This window comes from Chenopodium album, chromosome 12 (genome assembly GCF_948465745.1).
Source record: "Chenopodium album chromosome 12, dcCheAlbu1.1, whole genome shotgun sequence".
Lineage (NCBI taxonomy): Eukaryota > Viridiplantae > Streptophyta > Magnoliopsida > Caryophyllales > Amaranthaceae > Chenopodium > Chenopodium album.
Genome location: NC_137845.1, coordinates 11290583 through 11306227, shown reverse-complemented (window position 1 = coordinate 11306227; position 15645 = coordinate 11290583). Strand labels below are relative to the sequence as shown.

Sequence of the window (15645 nt, the reverse complement as noted above, 5' to 3'; positions counted from 1 at the left end):
ACAATAATGTTTCTTGTTCATCCATTAATCCATTTTACCCTACACACGTTCAATTTATTTATCATCCCTCCTATTTTGGATTATCACTAGCTAATGAATTCATTAATCCAAATATATGCATTATGCACGTGTTTAATAAAATCATTTGGTGATTGATAGTTACAACAATCTGTCACAAGGACAGCAGTAAAATAACCGGCGATTGCAAAAGCAAAGTAGCTTGTAAAGCCGCCTGCTTGAATGAGGAAGACATTGATGCGTTCACCGGAACTTGTATACAAGAATTCACTACTCATAGGATTAAGGGTAAATGCCGTAAAAGTTGGTCTAGAGGTTTCGATTTCGGCTCAAGCATAGAACACACATATTGTGATCCAGATTACAACTACGAGGAAAAATCTTCCTACTAAAAGATGCGTCTGCTCTTCCATCTGCCCTGGATAACTCCAGTCTGCTTCGATCTGATCTGATCTGACTCCATTAAGTTAGTTGCGTGCTTGCGATGGCTGCAATTGCGCTATCATTTTATTTGAGAGATCATTATTTGGTTGAATGGTTCATGACCATTTCATCATTCTTGTCGTTGTCTTTTACTTTGTTGCATTATGTTTTATTTATTTTTGAAATAAGGTTTTGATTTTGTTGTTATTTTCTGCGGGTTTTTATTGTCGTTTGGTGCAATTATTGTATGAAATACCTATTCCTTTTGATTTCATATATGTAATGTATGTTATGATTTTGAGTTATTGATGTTCCAATTTTATTACATAATTTAGTGTAAATGTGTAATATCAATGTTAGAATATATATTAAATATATTCTTGTATATATCTCTTGATTAGTTTAGTTAAGTGTATATTTAGGATTTATCCTTTCCTAGTTTGTTACCTTAATTATAGCCTTAGATTGCTATTGTAAATTGTATATAAACTATACACAGCTAATGAAATGATCGACGATCAAATCACTTTCATGGTATCAGTTTAGGTTTCGATCCTAACCCTATCGCCCATCCCTCATCTCTTCCTCCTTCCGCTGCAAACACACCATGGCAGAATCCAAGAACTTTCATCCTGCCTTAACCACCAACAATGTCAAGTCTCTTATCCCGATTACTTTGGATAGCCATGGTATGTATCATTCATGGGCTGCACTTTTTAAAGTGCTTTGTAGGGTTCATGACCTTACTTCTCATATTATTCCTCCTACAGAGGAGAAAGAACGTGCTGCATACGAGGCGGCCAAGGCCGCAGACCTCCCCTTTTGGAAGCGTTTAGATGCCGCTATTCTCAATTGGATCTACGGGTCTATCTCTCCTAACCTTCTCACTGCCATCCTTCTCAAGGATGACACCGCTCAAGGCGCTTGGGCTCGTCTCGAATCCATGTTCCAAGACAACAAAGCTGCCAGAGCATCCCATCATGAACAAGAGCTTGCTGACCTTGACTTCGAGAATTTTACCTCTATTGACGACTATTGCAATCACATCTAGTCCCTTGCCGATCGTCTTGCGGATGTTGATGCTCCGATTCCTGATACTCGTCTATTTCTTAAGATGACAGCCGGTCTTCCTGAACCATATGCCGGAACGGTTGATTTTATACAAAATCAAGAACCACTTCCCTCTTTCGAAAGTTGCCGTTCACGCCTCAAGTTAGCCGAGCGTACCATCAAGAACCGCCTCGCCAAGGAGGGTGGTGCCACCAGCCGCCAGCCGACTGCTCTTGTCGCCTCCACCAATCAGCAACAAACAGAGTCCTCTGGGAACTCAAATCGATCGAACAACAGAAACAGCAAGCAAAAGAAGTCCAATAACAAATCTTCTAGCAAAGGCCGGAACAATGGGCTAGCCCGGTAACAAGCAGGCCCATCTGGGCAGCCCTGGCAGTTTCAGCAGGGTCCGTATGCATGGCCTCCATGGATGGGCCATTGGCCCAGCCCTTCTTGCCCTTATCCAAATCAGTCTTGGGCTCCAAGGGCAGCGTCTTCTTCTACTGGTTCGAGGCCTACTGGGCCAGGGATTTTGGGTCTAGCTCCACAAGCTTATTGTGCTCACGACAATGGTCCAAATCCAACCCCTACACACATTGAAGCTGCTATGCAAATGCTTGCCAATCTCAACCGACCGGATCCCAATTATTATATGGACACTGGCGCCACATCTCATATGACGGCCGATCGAGGTATTCTCTCTACCTATGTCAATTCGAGCATTAAAAATCATAACATCGTTGTTGGTAGTGGTGATTTAATTCCAATTATTGGTCATGGTAGTGCTATTTTGCCTTCCCCGTACCCTCCATTTACCTTAAACCATGTTTTGCATGCTCCTAAAATAATAAAGAATTTGATATCCGTCCGAAAATTCACAACTGACAATATGGTTTCTATTTCCTTTGATCCTTAAGGGTTTTCTGTGAATGATTTACAGACGGGAGCCCAACTAATGAGATGTGACAGTACCGGTGACCTTTATCCTATCTTTCCATCAAGTCAAGCCAATTCTTCCGTCACACATTCAAATTTTACTGCTCTTTCTTCCGATCTTTGGTATAATCGATTAGGACATCCCGGCGATGTTGTTCTTAGATCTTTAAGTAATCAGAAATTTATTGAATGTAATAAGGCTTGTAATTCTTTTTGTTCTTCGTGTCCATTAGGGAAACACGTTAAACAACCTTTTTTTGATTCTATGACGCACACTGTTTCTCCTTTTGATATTATTCATAGTGATCTATGGACATCCCCTATCCTTAGTTCTTCTGGACATGGTTATTATCTCTTGTTTCTTGATGACTATAGCAAATTTTTGTGGACATATCCTATTGCAAAGAAATCTCAAGTCAAACATATTTTTCAATGTTTTCATAAAATAGTCCAAACTCAATTTGAACGCAACATTAAGACTTTTCAATGTGATAATGGCACCGAGTATGTTAATGGTACTCTTCAAATTTTTTTTGAAACTCATGGCATGCTCTACCGTCTCTCTTGTCCTCACACCTCTCCTCAAAATGGAAAAGCAGAACGTCATATAAAATCAATTAACAACATTATTCGGACCCTTCTTGCTCATGCATCTTTGCCTCATTCTTTTTGGCATCATGCTCTAGCCATGGCAACTTATCTTCTAAACATTCTCCTAACCAAAGTCTTAGGTTATAAATCTCCTACTCAAATTTTATACCAATGTGATCCGGTTTATTCGGCTTTACGAGTCTTTGGTTGCTTATGTTTTCCTCTTTTCCCTTCTACTACTATAAACAAATTGCAAGAACGGTCCACTCCTTGTGTCTATCTTGGTCCCGCACCAAATCATCGTGGTTCGAAGTGCTACAATTTAACAAATAGAAAAATCATTATTTGTCGGCATGTGAAATTTATTGAAAACGAATTTCCGTTCTCAAAATATCACACACCGAAAAATAATGATTATGATTTTTTGGATTATAATCCTTTGGATCAATTACACCATTTGCGCACATATCAGCCACACACTCCTCCTTCTCCAGCCCAGCCCACGTTTTTGAATGGGCAATCTACTCCTTCTCATGATACTGGGCCTCCTTCCCCCTTCGGCCCACACTCCAACCCAACTGTCACAATTCCTTGTATGGGCTCCCAGCAAACCCACACTCCGGTTTTGAACCTACCAAACATTGACAGTCCCCCTCCTTTCTCCCCACCCACTACCACGTCTGCCAGCAGCCACCCAGACCCCACTGCCACGTCTGCCAGCAGCCACCCCGACCCCACTGCCACCATTAGTTCCGGCCAACCACTTACCCACACCCATTCTATGACTACCCGAGCAAAAGATGGCATTGTAAAACCTAACCCGAATTTTTTTTCTAACCTAAACACGATGACCACTACCACTATATCTCCTATACCAAAGGACCCGGTTAGTGCTATCCGTGACCCTAATTGGAAAAATGCAATGTTAGAAGAATATAATGCTCTTATTGATAATCATACATGGGATTTGGTTCCTCGGCCTACTAATGTGAATGTTATTCGTTCTATGTGGATATTTCGTCATAAATGAAATTCTGATGGTTCTTTTGAGCGGTATAAGGCTCGTCTTGTGGCTGATGGCAAAACTCAGCAGCAGGGTATTGATAGTGATGAGACTTTCAGTCCGGTTGTCAAACCGGCTACTATTTGTACTGTTCTTAGCATTGTTATTTCACACTCTTGGTCGATCCATCAGTTGGATGTCAAGAATGCTTTTCTGCATGGTAAGCTCAATGAAACAGTTTATATGTATCAGCCCATGGGTTTTCGTGACAAGAGTCGCCCTGATCATGTATGTCTCTTGTGAGGATCTCTCTATGGTCTCAAACAGGCTCCTGGAGCCTGGTATCAGCGGTTTGCAGATTTTGTCACCTCTATTGGATTTGCTAACAGTAAATCTGATACTTCTCTATTTATTTTGAGACATGGAAATGATACTGCTTATATTCTGTTATATGTTGATGATATCATTCTTACAGCATCTTCTGATCGTCTCCGGGCGCGCATTATGGATCTTTTGAGCTCCGAATTTGCTATGAAGGATTTAGGTCCTTTGAGTTTCTTTTTGGGCATTGCTGTGACTCGTGATGCTAATGGTATGTTCTTGTCTCAGAAACAATATGCTTCTTCTATCATTGACAAGGCAGGTATGTCCAACTGTAGTCCTTGTCCCACCCCTGTTGACACAAAATCCAAGCTTAGTGCTTCTCATGATGCTCCGTATGAGGATCCTACTAAGTACAGGAGTCTTGCAGGTGCTCTTCAGTATCTGACTTTTACTAAACCTAACATTTCTTATGCAGTTCAGCAGGTCTGTCTTCATATGCATGATCCACACAATGCGCAAATGACAGCTTTGAAGCGTATCATACGCTACTTACAGGGTACTTTATCTTTTGGTCTGCATCTATATAAGTCCTCTGTTAATAAGCTTGTTGCTTATACTGATGCGGATTGGGGGAGATGCCCCGACACCAGGCGATCTACTTCAGGTTATTGTGTATATTTAGGGGAAAATTTGATTTCCTGGTCTTCTAAACGGCAGCCTACGTTATCTAAGTCTAGTGCAGTAGCTGAATATCGTGGGGTTGCTAATGTGGTATCTGATTCTTGTTGGATCAGAAATTTGTTGCTAGAGCTCTATTTTCCAATTAATACAGCAACTATTGTTTATTGTGACAATGTGAGTGCCATCTACCTTTCTGGAAATCCGGTGCAACATCAACGCACAAAGCACATTGAAATGGACATTCATTTTGTCCGTGAAAAAGTCGCTAAAGGCGAGGTACGAGTTTTACATGTTCCCTCTCGATATCAGATTGCAGATATTTTTACGAAGGGACTTCCCCGGGTTCTTTTTGATGACTTCCGTGCCAGTCTTAGCGTCCGTGAATCTCCCGCTACGACTGCGGGGGTGCGTTAGAATATATATTAAATATATTCTTGTATATATCTCTTGATTAGTTTAGTTAAGTGTATATTTAGGATTTATCCTTTCCTAGTTTGTTACCTTAATTATAGCCTTAGATTGCTATTGTAAATTGTATATAAACTATACACAGCTAATGAAATGATCGACGATCAAATCACTTTCAATCAACCCAATTATCACCATATATGTAAGTGTGGCCAAAATTCCATAACCCAACTTATTACATCTTAAGATTTCTCAAAAATTTTAGAAAATTCTCATACATGGAAATTGATGGAGAATGGTGAAACAATCTAGAAATAGTGAATGCTCGTGAAGGCTCTAGACTTGTGTGGATAACTTAAAGAGCTTGTGTATAGAAAATTCCACACACTTCCTCCACCTTCATAGATCACCTATAAATATTGATGTTGTCATGTTGGGCATTATTTGGATGGAGGTATCACCTACATATCCTCCAATACTATGATACCCTCATACACTTTATGAGTGTCCCTCCATACATATTATGATCGGAGTTTCTACATAAACGCAATCTCCCTAATCCACTATCCTTATTTTATACTACACCATTGTGAGTTCTTATAGTGAGAGTTCTCTTGTACAAATTACCCGTTCAAGGGTTCTTGTACTCTCCTAATTTTCACTCACCAGCCCCAACATGTAAGCTACTGAGTTATTGTCTTTTGCAAGATATTCATCTAAGCTTGCCACGATTAGGTCAAGGCTTAATCAATGAATTAATGATGTATGCAACATGAAGTCCACTATTGTATAATTCTTTTGCAAATTAAATATAGCTCCAAATCCTATAAAATATACTCCTTTTACCTTCAAAACGCTCACGGATAGTTTTGATACGAGAATGAAGTTGTATACAAATATTAATTTGTAAGAAAAAAAAAATCAATGTTTACCCCGAAAATAAAAATGTTACTTCATCCAAAATTATCTATCTGTTTTAATTTTTTTTCTTTAAAAAAAAAAGTTTCATTTGTCCCAAAAAAAATAAAAAAAAACTTGTCTCTAAATGAAATCCTACTCGTTTCACTTTAATCTTCTTTGTTCTATTTCATTTTTATTAAAGCTTTCAAATCCTACTAATTAGACATTTCAAATCCTACTAATCCTTCTTTATCGGTTATTAAAGGCATTAGATTTATTAGAATCTCCTTTTAATCCAAAAAAAACATATATGTTTCATGCATAGCATGAATTCGGTAATAAATCGTTGATCTACTTTGGTTATTTATTTAGTGTATGGTCGAGAGTAATTCACTCTAATAATATGCTTAAAATAAATTGGAGTTATATTGTTTTATTGCATAATCTTTCCTTAATTAAGTGTTTAGGAAGGGAAATAGTTATTGTGAAATGGCAATGATAATGATAATGAAATCAGATTAACACTGAAACTAAAGTTATGCTACTTTGGTATTAGACTATTAGTCGGCCCAAGGTTGGAGTCACGTTCGTTTTGACGAATGACAGTTGTGATATAAATTTAATACTTGTATAGCTGTATGTAATAATACTTTGTTGCATCTTTTTCATGTTTACATTTAAAATGTCTGAATCTTAGAGTAATTATATTATTAAAATTAGTCCATCGATTCCATTTCTTTTTTGGATGTAAATTTATACAAAATATGCCCAAATAATTATTGGGCAAGTGAATTAGGATGACAGAAATACCATTTTGTGTACAAATTTTATTCTTAATACTTCTTTTTTTTAGTTGGAACCTTTCTATTATCACGCTTGTCAATGCATGTTTTTAACTATTAATATCTCTAATTATCAACATTGTAAAATTATAAAAAGTGGATATTAATAAAATATACATGAAACGATCCAAACAAGATCCCACATGAATGTGTTTTATCTATCGTATCTATAAACCACAAAAGTGAGTCAAAGCGTGTTGTGTGAATAGTGTAAAAGTCAACGGTGTCAACTAAAAAAAAAGGAAGGAAGTATAATATAACTCACTTTCAACCCCTCAAAAAAAAAAAAGTACATCACTTTCAAAGTGAGAAAAGAATAACAAAAGGCGTAAAATCGCTTAGAGTTAGTGAATAATACACCTTCTAAGCTCCTAAACTTTGTTTCGAACATACCTCCACTCTTAAGGCTCTTAGGCCCCGTTCTTTAAAGCTGTTCTGCTTTGCTCTGCTATACTCAAATCAAATCCGCTCTACTCTGTTCAAAAGAAATATGCTCTGCTCTATTTTCAAATAATAATTAATAATAACAATAATAATAATTAATATTCAATAATAATAATTAATATTGTATTGATGATAATAATTTATTATTTTGAATAATTATAATAATTATTAATATTAAAAATAATTTTAATAATTATTAATGTTAATAATAATTAATATTTATTAATCATAATAATAATTATCAATAATAATATTTAATAATTCAAACTAATAAGAATTAATATTTAATAATATTATTAATTAATAATTTCTAATAATTATAACAATTCTTTCAAATAAATAAATAATAATAATAACAATTAATAACAATTTCTTTTATAAACATTTGATATTAGAATCACAATGTGTAGAAACATTTTATGCACTTAATAATAATAATAATAATAATAATAATAATAATAATAATAATAATAATAATGTTGAAATCTGCTCTACTCTGCTGAAATTTAATCTGCTCTGCTCTGCTCTGTCCAGAAGCTCAAAGGAATAGGGCCTTATTGTTTTAATGGAGAACATTCACCGGAAATGTGCACCACGTAGAGAGGAAATTAAAGGAGGGATAGCAGAGAAGATGAGGTGGCTATGATAGATGCTTAAATCAACATAGACGTGCACAACTTAATGAGATCACATTAACGTTAATTAATATATTACAAGATCAATATATTAAGAGGATTAGCACCTTAGAAAATAAATTATACTACTCGTACAAAGTAGTTCCTAGGATAATAAATTTAGCCAGCTATTGTTAGGAGTATTATAAGTTACAAGGACGGCAAATGTGATTATAAATAGAGATAATCTCATATTCACAAAACAATTTATTACATAATTAAGTTGTTGATTAGAAATAAAGAAGAAATGCTACGCTAGTTTAGATTATGGCGAGCAACAATAGTCTTGTTGTTAGTGGACCATCTCAACCAAAAGCTTAAACTGATGGTTGAGGCCCAGGAATATGTTTTATACTCTATCACTCCCCCTCACATGAAAGGCTCTTTGGGCTTGAAATGTGGATGCAACACAGGCCCACCCATACCTGGTGCGAATTAATTCCACTTTGAAGGAGGGGGTGGATGAGATTTGAACCTGTGACCTTTTTGTGTCACGCTGGCTCCGATACCATGTTATTGGACCATCTCAACCAAAAACTTAAACTGATGGTTGAGGCCCAGGAATATGTTTTATACTATATCACTTGTTTTATTCTTTGCGCTCTTTCTTATCCTTAATGTTGTCGCTGAGGCTCAGAAGTCTTTTGGTAATGTTTCTAATAAAACTTGCTATACCATTAAATATTTCTATTGTTGTATATTATTTGCTAACATTATACTTGTACATTCTTTTAGCTAGCGCGCTATCATACCAAGTAGTTTTTGGTGTAGCTGGTATGTATGAGTTTCACTGTATAGTATGAACTTGATCAGGTTTATGATATAGTTGTGGTTTTTGAGGGTGGTAATTTCATACTCTCCCCCATTCTACTTGTTAATTAGTTATTTACATGGTAAATCCAACATCTAATATAATGTTACACGCGTGGTTAATTACATTTATTTTCATATATATATATATATATATATATATATATATATATATATATATATATATATATATATATATATATATATATATATAGTACCCCTCATCTAGTCATCTCACAAGGTTTAATAAGCAATTTATATATAGGGCGTATAGTACTTTGTTAGAGAATTTGATAGCATTATTTAGGATGTGAGATGAGATCAACAATACAATAAAGAGCAACATAAAAGTGGAGCTATGAGTCTATTTGGTGAGAGAAATAATTTAAAATGTAGTAATGAGGATGAAATTAAAGGAGAGATCGAGATATAGTTAATAATTATTGTAAAGTATTTCCAGGATAAATAAATGTGTCAATTTTAAAAGACAAAAACTAAGAAACACTCCGAATGTGTTAGATAAGATAACTAAAAGTGATAGAAATATTTAATTAAAATGAGCTTTAATTACATCAATCGACGCGTGATTTAACCTAAATTCTCATATCGATCAAATTAATTAACAATATTTTAGAAAATATTTTAAATTGTTATGTAATGCTTAGGGGCAGGGCGTTGGTCTACAATATTCATTAAAAAAAGGAAGTTTAAGAAAATTGTGTCATTTTAAAACATAAAGGGAGTATTATTATACTAGTAGAAAGAATAGTTAAAGGGAAGTGTGAATGCAAAAACTCAAAGCGTTATAAGCCTATAAGTAATTGGAACTAAGAAAGTAATACAGTAAATCAGTAATTGTTATTCCTTAATAAATTTTTAATAATATCATTATGCATGCTTCATTACTATTATCCATGTATTATATGTACTAAATTTATCTCAACATATGTATATTGCTAGTTTAATTGATTAAATTCTTAATTTATTTTATTTTATTTTATTTTTGCATGCACATATATAACTTTTATATATATACATATTGTAATCCACAATATAATGTACGTAGCTCAAAGTTGCTTACACTTTTTTTTTTTTTTTCATTCAATTTTATTTGTGGGTCATACATATTGTACTTTTAGATTTTATATATGCTTTTTATAATGGCTATGTTTAGTTCACATTATTTTAAGATTTTATTACTTATACCGTTTATACTACGTATATTATTACAGATCAAATTAAAAAATTTAAGTTTAGATACACAATTCTGAACCTACTATATTGTTTTATGTGTAATTTTTTATTATTAAAAATATTTAATTCAATTTTAAAAAAAATTAAAAGCTAAATATTTAGAAAACAAATATAAATACACATATAATAAGACAAATAAGGTAATCAAATCATAAAAAATAAGTTTAGATAATATCAGATAAGTAAACATAAAAAGTGAAGTAAACATGCAACACACTCTCTTACATAGTACATAATGTTTTTAGTTCATCCAGTATTTTCTTATAAGTTATATATACGTCCAATTTGTTTTGATCCCTCATAATTTGGATTGATCCATGCATGTGTTTGATAAAATTATTTGGTGATTGATAGAGATAAAATTCTGCCTCGAGGACAGCAAGTTACTGACCGGCGATTGCAAAAGTATAGCAGATTGTAAGGCGGCTTGCTTGAATGAGGAAGACTTTATCTCGATCAATGGAACTTGTATACAAAATTTCAAGACCGTGACACTTAAGGGCGATTGCCGTACTGTATACAATATTGATTCTAAAGCTCAAAAATTTGTAGCGGAAGAGGTTTGTGATCCAGATACAACCACAAAGCTAGATCTTCCTACTAAAAGATGTGTTTGCTCTTTTACCTGCTGGAAAACTTCGACCTGATCTGAACTGAACTCATTAGTTGCGCACTTGCAATAGCTACAACTGTGCTATCATTTTATTTGATAGATCATGTCATTGTTTGGTTCAATGGTTTATGACCATTTAATTTATTTCATCATTCTTGTCGTCTTTTACTTTGTTGGATTATGTTTTATATTTGAAATAAGCCTTTGATTTTGATGTTGTTGTGTTGCTGAGGTTTTCATTGTCGTTAGTTTGGTGCAATTGTTGTATGAAATGCTTTAATTTCATGTAATGTAATGATTTTGAATCATTGATGTTATAATTTTAATTATTGATCGATTCAGTGTAAATTAATGTATGTGTAATATCAACGACCCTTCATCATGTCATTTGACATTGTATGTTGTATCCACTTTGTATTAATTAATTATACAATTGTTTATTTATTAATAACATTATTTAATACTCCTTCCAACAAAGCCTCATTTCCTTTTTAGGTAAACCAAAATACAATGCCTCTTTTTATTAAAAGGTCGTATTTTTTGACATTATTATCCTCTTTTTATGAGTTATCTTTTTTCCTTTACTTTTTTTGTACTTTTAACATCATTTTCCAACACTTTCTCTCTCTATCTCTTCAATTATTCCCAACTACTTTTTTCTTTCTTTCTATATCTCTCTAACCCCACATGCACACATGTACTTTTAATCATTAGTTTTACAAAATTTACAACTTTCTTAATTCCCACGCTAAAATCAAAAGAGGTTTTGTATTAAGGGACGGAGGGAGTATATTGTAAAAAAAACATGGTTAAAATTGATTCATGGACAACGCAAAAGTTAAATGCATGCGCTTATTAAGATTGAAGGAAATATAATTTTATGTAGAGCATAAATTTTATGTTAGCATCGAATAAAAATAAATAAATAAATTTTATATTAGTTTAATGGTTGATAGTTTCAGATACATTAGAGAGTTGTCAAGATGCACACAAAATTAAATCTTCTCTATACTAACAAATAGATAGGGCAAGGAGTAGATGAGTCAATCTCACCTTAAAAGAATGTATGTAAGATTTCACCACTAGTAATTTTTTCCGGTTGTTTCATCATTTACTCCCTAGTATTTTTGCTTATTCACCATATGCCCTTAGACAATTCAAAATACACCATATACTCATGAGTTATCTAAAAAATGTACCAGATATCCTTAGTGATCAGTTATCAAAAAAATGTACTAGATATCCTTAGTGATTAACAAACGTTAGCTTTATCAATCTTGACTCTTTAAGGTTAATTATGCCCCGAACCAATCCAGATCCCTTCCCCTACCCTCGGAACCAACTACCCTCCCTTCCCCTACCCACAAAACTACCATAAATCTCCTCTTTTTCACCTCCAAAATCAATCATATCGACATGATCCTAAAGATATGAGGTGATTTAATTTCACTAGTTGGGGAAGTGAAGGGGTGGTTTCGATGGTAAGGGAAAAGATTTGAGGTGATTTAGGCCTTGTTTGGTTCACCCTATTTTTACTTATTTCGGAAAAAATAAGTTCAAATCAGATGAGATCAGAAAAAATTAGTTCAGATCAGACCAGAAAAAATAAGTTCAGATCAGATCATCGTTTTATATGCAGTTTTTTATCGCTCAATATCTTTGATTTCATAATGAAAAAAATTATGAAAATCGCATATTAATAAAATACACATTATTACGAGTCTAACAAGACCCACTTGATATATTTTTTCCGTATAGATTATCGTATATATAAGGTCAAAATTTGATTAAATTTGACATTTAGATCAGATCAGACTAGACCAGACCAAATCAAACCAGACCAGATCAAATAAGTTCAGATAAGTAAAAATAAGGTGAACCAAACAAGTCCTTAGTGGGATAATTCACCAAACTCCATTTATCTTGTATTCATAAGAAGTTATTAGTCATAAGATAATATAAGCAGTTTTGAATACTTAAATACTACCTCCATTTTCTTTTTTTTTAAAAAAAAAAAAAAAACTTTGTAGTAGTAAATTATTTAAAACAATTATTGTCATATGAAATCATGGTCTCAACCTCTCAAATACTTCCTTCATCACTTAATTTTTTTATTAATGCAAATTAAGGTGGATCTAACGAGATCGATCTCATGTGTTTAAAATGTTACTACGAGTAAAAACAACAAAATAAGTATTATGGAGTGATTACATGGCTTTATCTAATATTCTTATATAAACTTTATTGTAATTACATGGCTTTATCCAACATGATTATTCATTCATCTTGTTAGTTGTTACACCGTATTAAAAAAAATTGTGGAAAAAATTTATCCTCACATTAAATTAGATCTACAAGATATTTTTCTGATGAAAATAATTAAATTTCCTCCACCGGCTAGGAAATGTGCGAATTAAGTAATTACGTAGCTTCCACAATTTGAGTGCAATTGAGTTTTTAAGCTGCCTGTTCACTCCAACTTAATTTCAGTTCAATTCAGTTCAGTTCAGCTCCAATCAGTTCAGTTCAGTTCAATTCAGCTCAGCTCCTAATTTCCTTCTCTCATAAAATATTCATTTCAACTCTATTCAGTTCAACTCCAATCAGTTTAGTTCAGTTCAGCTCCAATCAATTTAGTTTAGTTCAGCTCACTTCAGTAAATATGAACAGGTCCTGAGTTATTGTCTTTTGGAAGATCTTCATCTAAGCTTGCCACGATTAGGTCACGACTTCAATGAATTAATCACGTCTACAACATGAAGTCAACTATAATTCGCAAATTAACTATGCCTCCAAATCCTATAAATAAATTTTTTTAAAAAAAACACAAATGGGAAATAAAAACCATAAAATGCTCACTGATTGTTTTGATACGAGAACGAAGTTATATACGAGTATAAATTTGTAGGATAAATAATCAATGTTTACTCCGAACATAAAAATGTTACTTCAACCAAAATAAGCTTTTTTTTCCAAAAAAAAAAAAAATATATATATATTTAATTTCTTCACAAAATTTCAATGCCAATTACGGTATTAATTTAATTTACAGTCTCCAAATATAAGATTTAAAAAATTTATCTCTAATGAAAGCATTGTTACGCCTTCCTCTTTTTTTCTATTTAATTTTCAAACCCCCAGTAAGGGAGTATGTATCATTATGTAGAATCTCCTTTTAACCCAAAAACAGACATATGTGCACATGCATGAATTCGGTAATAAATAGTTGATCTACTTTGGTATTTTTATTTAGTGTATGGTCGAGAGTCACTCACTCTAAGCTAAAGATACGCTTACAATAAAAAAGAGTTATATTGCATAATCTTTCCCTTGAATAGTAATTGTTTAGGGAATTGAAGGGAAAGAGTTATTGTGATTTTGTGAAATGGCAATGTGAGGCAGAGCCGGAGGCGGAGCCATAGGAGAGGGGCTGGTTTAGGCATGACCCATCTTAACAGCTCAATTATAGCCCAATACCACTCTCAAAATTGACAATTGTGTCATGTCATGTCATGCTTTGTTCGTCTTTATGTACGAAATTAAGCTGGTTGGAAAAACTCAACATTAAATAGGCCCGTTTAAGAAACTATTGTGTCATTTATGGTACCATAAGAAGTTTCTAATCTTCTAGTCACAATACCAAGTCGGAAAGGCTGCACTATGCTACTATGAATCTACCAGTATGTATGATACCATGCCAATATAATGTTAGTAGAGAGTATTGTGAAACTGACCAGAAGATCAAGAAGCAATACTTATGGTTCATGATTTTCGAACGAACCAACCTCAAATATTGGTCCTAAACCATGAAGAATAATTAATAATATGGTCATAATACTCTATACAACATTTCATTTGCATCGATTAAAGTTAGCATTATTAAGTGCATTGTTTACTCATTTCATATTATTTTATGTGAACTTATCAAAATTTATTAGACCTTATCAAAACTTTTTTTTTTTTTTTTGAGGGGAATCAAAACTTATTGTAGTTGTAAATAAATTTGGATAACTCTTATTAACTTCAATCAGAACTTATGTATTCTTAACTTATCTTTTCTAACCCGTCAAAAAAAAAAAAAAAAAAAAAAAAAAAAAAAAAATCTTATCTTATCTGAACTTATCAATGATAAGGTAGGTATGTTCATCAACATCAAAAAGTCCTAATAATTTCACGATGATGGGGCCAGCTGATAACTGAAACCTGTCAATTCCTGACCCGACTCGGTAATCTGACTCGATTCTTAACCCGTTTCACTGAGAGAGAACCCGATCACACTCGGCCCAAATGACCCAAAATAAAACCGATTTGCCCATTTATCATAATTTGTAATAGCAATCCAAACCACTTTAACCAAACGACCCAAATAACCCGGAATTTTACCCAAATCCGACCTGTTGACCCGAATTGACAGGTCTAGCTGGATTATCTAATTGTCCGTGGACAAAATCTTTCTTCTTCCTTTCACTTATCTATCCAATGTTATGCGAACGAAGTATGTTGTTGAAATTATTGTATTTCCTTGCTTGTATTACATGAACTCCTTCCACCCCATTTAGAAATATGCGCGGTCCTATAAGGTACAACTTGTGATATAATCCAATACCAAAACCGTAAATAAATTCAACGTGGACGGGCATATACAGCTTGATCTGAACAAATGAAGACACTATT

General features: G+C 33.6%; 1 protein-coding gene across 1 annotated transcript; it reads left to right on the top strand.

Moving 5' to 3' along the window:
• The first annotated feature begins 1048 nt into the window (after positions 1-1048).
• LOC145570848 (uncharacterized) lies at positions 1049-1492 on the top strand. Its single transcript, XM_081629974.1, has one exon. It carries the CDS (start codon positions 1049-1051, stop codon positions 1490-1492), a length of 444 nt encoding a protein of 147 aa, XP_081486100.1.
• Positions 1493-15645: the final 14153 nt, after the last annotated feature.